General features: G+C 36.3%; 1 protein-coding gene across 1 annotated transcript in view; it reads right to left on the bottom strand.

Moving 5' to 3' along the window:
- Positions 1 to 8,610, bottom strand: part of LOC122093444 (tetratricopeptide repeat protein 5-like) — a 10,406-nt gene extending 1,796 nt beyond the window's left edge. Inside the window, exons 1-10 of the mRNA XM_042663822.1 lie at positions 8,232 to 8,610; positions 7,347 to 7,456; positions 7,155 to 7,265; positions 6,965 to 7,022; positions 5,455 to 5,544; positions 2,906 to 3,000; positions 2,634 to 2,687; positions 957 to 1,094; positions 385 to 442; positions 118 to 232 (exon numbers count right to left, since the gene is read on the bottom strand). Of these exons, the coding sequence (XP_042519756.1) occupies positions 118 to 232; positions 385 to 442; positions 957 to 1,094; positions 2,634 to 2,687; positions 2,906 to 3,000; positions 5,455 to 5,544; positions 6,965 to 7,022; positions 7,155 to 7,265; positions 7,347 to 7,456; positions 8,232 to 8,406 (1,004 nt within the window). The 5' untranslated portion in view covers positions 8,407 to 8,610. The remainder of the gene's footprint in view (positions 1 to 117; positions 233 to 384; positions 443 to 956; positions 1,095 to 2,633; positions 2,688 to 2,905; positions 3,001 to 5,454; positions 5,545 to 6,964; positions 7,023 to 7,154; positions 7,266 to 7,346; positions 7,457 to 8,231) is intronic.
- Between the last annotated feature and the right edge of the window lie 20 nt (positions 8,611 to 8,630).

Raw genomic sequence — 8,630 nt, 5'->3', positions numbered from 1 at the left:
CCCCCCCCCCCCCACCCCTCTTCTAATGTACAAGACAAGTGCTATTTGAATCAAACAAAAACAGAGGATTATATACAGATGATCACAAGTAGGACAGTGTTTTGAAGGGAGACATACAAGGGGGTTAAATTGTCATGCTTAATGAAGAGTAGCACTTTCCCCACAACTGCTACTGCTTTGTTCCTCCCCTTTGTCAGAAGATTTATCGCTGCTTTTTTGTGTGAAGAATTCACTTGAACATGGAAAAAACAAACAAAACAAATGGAGATTTGTTAGGAAGGGAAACGGAATTTCGTGCAACAATGGAAACTGGGCTCAACCAAGGATACCAAATAATCCATGTATGAAGTATGCAGAGAACTACAGACATGTTGAGTAGCTTACAATTAACATCAACCAGTGATGATGCCAGTGATGCAACACGTTTTGCCCTAGAATGTACCTGAAGAATACATTATCATCAGAAACAGCTGCATATCTAATGAAGAACCTATTGGCATTTAAAAGGTGCATCTGTCTGGATGTGTATGCTGTGCCCATTGTTTATGCAATCCATCGAAGAATTATGAGATCCATGGACTAATTTATTTATTTCGGTACAAGGACTAAAATTTACCAGGTCCATTGAATAAGACACAATGCACGTGCAGGAACCAATCTATCTTCCATTTGCTCACTATTTCATAAACTAATCATTAAACTCCCTAAAGCATGTAGCTTTATTATCCACTTAAAAGATTCAAATCCATAATTATAAATAAATAAATGTCATCATAATTCATATGTATTGCTTTTTCTATTTCCCTCTCCTCGCCATTAAACATGACACAAAAGGCCAATCTAGACCAACATATGGGTAAAGTTAGTTGCATGTGGAGGTAATCAAAATATTCTAAGAAGTTGAAAGTTGTATCAAAACAACAGAATGACCTAAAAAACGGAGAGAGATGCATAACCTTCAAGGAAGTTTCCAACTTGTCAAGAAGATTGACCATCTTTTGAACCTCCTCGGCAGCATTTAGCCCAGGATCCTTTGAAGCAGCAGCTTCAAATCCACTGAGGGCCCTCTCATAGTATTCTAGATATTTGTTTACCTGTTATTTAACAGTTTCATCAGTACTTTTACAGCATAATTCTTGTACATATAGCTTCTGAAGCAAGATGTAATACTGAGAACTACAAACAGGGAAAAAAAAAAGAATAAATATAACAAAGTAAAGGCTAATGAGATCTCCAAACGTTACCAAACCAGGAACAAGAGTGAGAACCACGGAATGCGCAAAATAAGGAGGAACTGGAAATCATAAACTTGGGAGCCCTACCATGGACCAAACAATGGGTTTACAAAAATCTAGGGTTGACTCTGGACAAATCAATAAAATGTATTTCAAGTGGGCAATAGCAAGAAACTTCTTTTTTAGTTGGTCTTTATTTCTTTAATTAAATAAGTCTTTCAGTCAATTAGGACTTTCCTTTTTTTAGCTACAGCTGGGAGGATGTAATTAAATTTAGTTTAAATTGTTATTTCTTTTAATATTTAAATGTATTGCCTCAAGTAGGAACCTTAGGTTAGTTAGACTTCTATTTTATAAATACAAGTAAGAGGCTCGCACTCACCAACGATTTCACTAATGATTTGAGTAATTGATTGAATTAGTTTGTTTGAAAGAGACTGTTCTTTCTCTGTCCCCCCACCCCCCCCTGATTTGGGGTCTTCTCTTCCTTCTCTCCTCACTCAGCTTTCTTCCGTACTGCATACAATCCCAGAACAGCCCCTTATCTCTTATTCTCTCTCTTAAGCCCATCACAAGCACATCCTCTAATCGATCTGCATCACATCTGGGTATAATACAGTATATAACTGCACCTTTGGGTGCATGTTGAAACACTTTGACTTCATCAAAAGCAACTACTCAGGCCTCTTCCCTAAAATGGTTTTCTTGTTCAGCTCAAAGCTTTTAGGTACATTTCTTAAAATAGTATACAAGATGGACTATTGTCCAGCATATTCTGAATAGAATGAACAATAAAGTCAAGAAAGGACTAGCCAATCTCTCTCTCTCTCTCTCTCTCTCTCTCTCTCTCTCATGTGAGTGTGTATGTCTTTGTGTGTGTGTGAGAGAGAGAGAGAGAGTGCATCAAACCATTTCAGACTATTCTATTATAGTTTACAGTTTGATTTATGGGCTGCAAACTATTTTATTAAAATTTAAAATGTGAATGGTTTCATTATGTGAAAGGACAGATAAGTTCCAGAAAATCCCAGTAGTCTGTCAATGAATAAGACCCTAGCACATACACAGCCTGTGAAGTCCATCCATTGCCTAGACTAGGCCAAGTTTTTTATATCAATAGCATTTTTATAGTCTCCCAATCATCTCTCATGCATTAAGAATAATCTTATACCAAGATTGACAAACATGACAAATTATAGCCAATCGACAAGAATTTGCAATTGAAAAGAAATAGCTGGAAATCATGCAGAGAGATAAAAGTGATGCACTAACATACTTGAAGGAATTTTCACTACCGAAATTTCTACAAGGCAATGGCCAGGAACCTACGAAATTTAAGGGATTGATTAAGAAGATCCCATATAAAAAAAAGTGTGAGATGAAAAGTCCAAGACTTACAGTAGCACAGTTGAAATAAAGGTCTGGATTAGACTTCATTGTGTCATCCTTTTCCTGATACATGTTACAAAGGATCAGTACATTTTGCAAACTTACAACAGTACAGCTAACTGGCTTAGCTTTCTATCTGTTGCTGAATATATATCAGTAGAAAAATAAATAACTTATTGAGCCATGCAAATTAATCGGAAATTGACAGAAGATGGATTTTTTGCAGAAGTTCTTATCTAGAAGATGGATCAGTTGCAGAAGTTCTTATCTTGCATACTTACAGCATTCTGGTAAGCTTTCAAGGATTGCAGAAGTTTTTCATGATCCCATGCTCCAGTGACGAAAAAACTTGTGAGGCATGCATTTCCAAGGTTATCTATTGAGAGGGGGGGGGGAATGATAACAGTGAAGTGAAAATAAGTACTGAAGCTCTATTTTTTTGACAAAAAATGGAAGAAGAAAAATAAAAAGTTCTATAGTGGCCCCACCATTTTATGGCGAAGACTATTAAAAAAAAGGGAAGTAGAATATTTCACCTACTTTATTTTATCAAGCATTTAATGTCAAAACAGAGCATACAGAAGAGAAAAAGTGCAATATATAAACAGCTCATAAAAAAGAAAAGAAATGATAGGAATCCTAGGAAACAAGACATCAAGAACAAGAAACTTAATGATGAACAAGTAAATGAGAAGTCAGATTGAATCCAACCCCCCCCGCCCCCCCCCCCCCGGCTGTTCTTTCGAGGAAAGAAATCAAAAACCTTATTGCTTGAAAGTTCCTCAAAGAATTGGAAGACAAAACTCATCAAAGCAAGGGTTGTTTTGAGGAGATATTGACAACTGAGTGAGCAAAAACAATCTAGTCCAATCTTGAACCTTCCTCCAGATTTTTTTTTTTTTTTTTTTTGTTTGTCTTCGATATTAAGAATTTCAACAAAGTCAAACATAGTAGGGGAGGAAAAAAGAACTAGAATGGGCCACTGTTTTCTGCCTTGTGGAAGTCTGATGCAGCCATTTTAACCTTCTGATAAGCATGTTGGTTCATGGATTGGCTATGAACCATATACCCCACCATGTATTGAACTTTTCAACTTTTATTCTCAATTGTACAAATGTTGTATGGAGCTGAATGTTGGTAACAAAAAATCAACAAATAAATAAAACAAATTTAGCTGAGATGAGGAGGTTGAGGTGGATGCGTGGAAAAACTAGAAAAGATAAAATAAGAAATGAAAACATTTGAGGTATTTTCAAAGTGGATCCAATAGGAGATAAGTTGAGAGAGATTCGTTTTAAGTGGTTTGCGCATGATCAATGAAGGACATTGAATGCATCGTTAAGGAGTGACATGGTGCAAATTAGAGGAATTAAAAGAGCAGGGTTAGGCCAAAAATCACCTTGGGATAAGAAGTGAAAAGAAATATGGATCCCTTTTCGTTTAACAACTAATATGAACCTTAGATAAAGTTGAATGGTGAAACAGGATTCACTTTAGTTGGGATGAGGCTCGTTGAATTGTTCTCCAACTATTTTCCAAAATTATTGATTTTATTCCTCCATGAGATAAAATCCATTCAGGCTGAAACTTTCCACATTACTAGTATAGTTGTCGAGGCATCTTTTAAGCATTGCTTAGGTGTCTAGGCTCTTTCTTGGGTCCAAGGCGACAACACGCCTTGTTGATACCTCACAAGGTAATGTTGATTTATGTTTATTGCTTTCTCTTTTGATGAATATGCTTATATTATATTATACGCTTTATTTATTTTATGTTATATTTCTCATATTAGCCCATTACTAGCATAATATATCATATTGCATTGACATGGTCCACATGGATTCTATGTTGCATATTGTAAACAATAGAGAAGAAAAGAGAGAGAGAGAGAGAGAGAGGCGATATAGGTAATGGGAGTCCCAATACATGAGATTGGGCTGCCCTGCTTCATTCATTATATAGACTAGCAATTACATACTCCTAGTAGGAATAGGAAATATACTCCTAATAGGAATAGAAAGCAATAAAATAGGAAACAAATCTAACTCCTAATTCTAATCTACTAACCACTTATAATTAGACTAGAATACTACCAAGGTGAGTCGTGGCTTGCGCTGGACAGTTGGCCACGACTCCTCTATTTCATGCAATACTTCTAACACATATAAACATAGTTATATAAATTATCATTGCTATATTACATATGGTCAATAGTGCACGTCTAGGGTGCCTAAGCGCCCCTCCAACATCTTGGGTCGCCTAGTTGCCTTGACAAATATGATTAGTAGAGGGTTTGCATGAATAATATGGTTACATAGTTTTGGTGACACTAGTGCTTCCATCTTCGGAAAAACGAGGATCATGGAGAGAGAGTCTTCTTCAAGGCTAAGGAGAGAACCCTCTCATAACATATTAAATAAAGATTCCAAAAAACATTGTTCTGTTTTAAGATAGTGAAAATCATAGAAGATGAGTTTTTTAGATAAGCACAATAATCCCAAATTAATAAATGAACAATTTGTGCAAGAAATTTATATATTTAGTATGGTATTCATGCTAATCTGTTGATTTCTAGCAAACAATGGCAAAGGAGGGGATTTAAAGAGAGAAACTTTTAATTATGAACCCAAAACTTTAAGAATGCTTTAATTGTGTCCTTGACACTTATTTTGCCTTCCCCCACCCCCTCGCATGGTGTGCTTAATTCAAGATCTGAAGAGAAAACAGGTTTCTAAACCCAGGTAAGGTTTTAGAGAGAAAGAATTCAGTTTTTCATTTGAACCAATGAACAAAAAGGCACCCAAAAAATTTGTGGGCTACAGATCCTTACACCAAGAATTCCCATCCTTGACATCCAACATAATAGCTTCCTTTGCATGTTGAATGCTTTCTTCAACAATTTGAGATGGATTGTCAGTGCCTACAAAGAGAAAACAAACAGATTAGCCCAAAGAAAGAAGAGATATTTAAGCGCACAACTTACATATCCTAAAGTATAAAAGATACAACAATAGCAACTGATAACCTTATCCCAACTGAATGGGGTCGACTACATGGATCCAATGCTGGAAAATAGAAAGTAAAGAAATATACAAGATGAGTTAAAAAGAGAAAGCATGGGGATAAGTTAAGAGGGTATCGTAGAAAAAAAGATATGCATCATTGGAACATCCCTTATAGGGGGTCAGCAACACGAGTTCTTGTTCTCAACAAAACTCTATCCGAAGTCATACTAGGGTCGAGCCCTACTAATTGCATATCTTTTCAAACCACTTCGTTAATAGTCATCTTAGGTTTGCCCTTACCTTTTCTAGCTCCTTCCCAACAAATCTGGTCACTCTTTCATACTGGGGCCTCCATAGGTCTTCGTTGGACATGCCCATACCACCTCAATCGGCTCTCGCGGAGTTTGTCTTGGATCAGAGCAACCCCCACCTCATTTCTAATATTCTCATTCCGTACCCTATCTATCCTGGTCTTCCCGCACATACCTCTCAACATTCTCATTTCTGTTACACTCAGTTTGTTCACATTACTCTTCTTAGTTGCCCAACATTCCGATCCATACATCATAGTCGGTCATATAACTATCCTGTAAAATTTTCCCTTGAGTTCAATAGATATTCTTTTATCATATAACACTCCCGACGCACCTCTCCACTTCATCCACCCCACTTTAATCCAAAAGTATAAAAGATATGGGCCACAAATTCCTTTTCCCATAACCAAGTAAGGCACCAGATGGAAGTAAGGTGAGTGAAGGGCTTAATTTATTTAATTCATGTTTTATTAAAGTGCAAGCACAATTGACAAAAATGGATCATGCCCAAAACATATTGTGCACCAAATGAAATCATTTTCCAAATTGAATACAAACTAGATATGAAGACAGAAGCTTTTTGCATCCTTCAAGGTCTAAGATTGGCGGCTTCCAAGGGGTGGACTATCGGTGAAGTTTGGTTCTCATGCAGGAACTTACTTCAGCTTATTCCACAGACTTCTCACAGTTCATAGCCACTTTTTTCAGTATCTATCTTTTGGGCTAAATTCAGCTCTATTCCTTATGCGTATAAATGCAAAGATTCTAATCAAACTATGATGTGCTTATGGGATTTGGCTAATAGTGCTAGGATAGGGACTTTATTTTCTTCTGATGATCTTGACTTAATGGCGAACCATATTACTTAATATAATTTTCTTTTTCTCATTTAAAAAAAAAAAAGGGATATGAAGACTATGTTAAGCAGACAAACTTCCAGCAAACAAACTTGAGGCTTGTCAAGTCTGTTCAATATGCATGCAAATCATTAAGAGAAATATTCACAAGGAAGGTGTCTTGCCTTGAGCCAATCTTCGCTCAAGCATTGATAACTGACAAAGTATTTTCTTGTTTGGAGCCTGCACAAACATAGAGGGTAAGGATTTACAAACAAATTGATATTATAAGGTTAACTTAATTTTCTCCAGTCAGAAGACTCAGAACCGAAAACAATATCCTTAAACGAAGAGATTCTAAGAACCAAAAATTACCTTGTTTAGTGCCAGAGAAAAGCAGTTCTTTGCTGAAAGAAGATCCCCCTTCTTCCAAATGCAATTGCCTAAGCACAGCCAAGCATCTGAAAGAGATGGATTCAATTTAACCTGTAATATGAAATGGTTACTTTGAGCACAAAAAAAATCCCTTAAGCAGTAAAATAGCAAGCAAAAACTTGTACAACATACAGCTTTCGAAAGATGATCTTCTGCTTCTTTCCTATAGTCAGGAAACACATCCAATATCTTTCCTCTTAAAAACTCATAAGTTGCACGCTGTGTTGGTGATTTCCTTCCTTCTGCATAACAACATAGGAATTGCAGATAGGTAAATAATAAATATACTGTGTAATAACATATGACAAGTTACTGAGGAGCTAATGAAGCTGGTGAGTTAGTAAAAAAATTAAATAGTTGACAACAAATTTGGCTTCCACAAAATAATATTAAGTTATATTCTCCTCAAAACAAGCAACGACAACTTAAGATAATCATATAAAAAAAAAAATCGATTTAATTATCTAGTAATGCATACTGGGCAGCTGTGGTCAAGCAAATTCAATAGAAGATAATCACCCATCAATTAAATAATAAAGCAATTCAAACCGTTAAACGTTGCAAGGCTAACATTGTACTGCAATAGTCAAATTTGATCGTATCAGGGTTCTGATCATAGAGGTCAGGAGTCAGGACCAGGAGACCAAGTGAAGAGAGGATTTCCAAGCATCAATGCAAGGCAAAGCAATACATTTTAATAATACAATGTAGATACATATAGCACTAGAACTTTCTGTTATCAGTTCGCATGATTACTTCCAGATTAGCAAATAGTAAGCATTTTCTTATTCCCCATACAACCAATAGAAACCGAAATTCCTTTTTTCCCTCAATAATCAAACACCCAATAACCTGAATCAGGTTGAAACTGAACAAGCAGTGATTCCATAGTTGAAGTTAAGCAAATGTTTCTAAGCTAAAAATACTAAAATCTTGTTGGTAAATACTTATGGAAGGAGCAAAAAGGTGGCGGAAAAAAATTGACAGAAATGGGATGTGCTTCGAATTGTAGATTACCAAATGGAATCGTATCGAGAATTTTGAGAGAAAGATCTGCTACGGTCTGCAACTTAGAGGTTTTCTCTTCAGGATCGGAAGGGAAGAATGTGTCCCTCAAATTGTAGAGATCTTCAGCGGCCTTCGCAGCTTTGGCCATTAAATCTCGATCTCCGCTTTGCATCTGCTCGCTCATTTTTCAATCTGAAATTCTTCACGGTAATAAACAAAAGCTAAGAGTCGCCTGATTCTCTAATTTGTACAGAGAGAGCTTCACAAGAATGAAGATATTGTCTCCTTCTATGGTTTACTCTGGGAGTCTCTGGGGTTCCGAAGATACTTGGGAAAACTAGGTTTTGACTCGGCGAGTCACCCGAGACAGAAAGAAAAAATGAAATATTAAGGTTTAAGAAATGAGTA

This window comes from Macadamia integrifolia, chromosome 1 (genome assembly GCF_013358625.1).
Source record: "Macadamia integrifolia cultivar HAES 741 chromosome 1, SCU_Mint_v3, whole genome shotgun sequence".
Lineage (NCBI taxonomy): Eukaryota > Viridiplantae > Streptophyta > Magnoliopsida > Proteales > Proteaceae > Macadamia > Macadamia integrifolia.
Note: the sequence above shows the minus strand (reverse complement) of the source record. Positions and strands in the feature narration are given on the sequence as shown.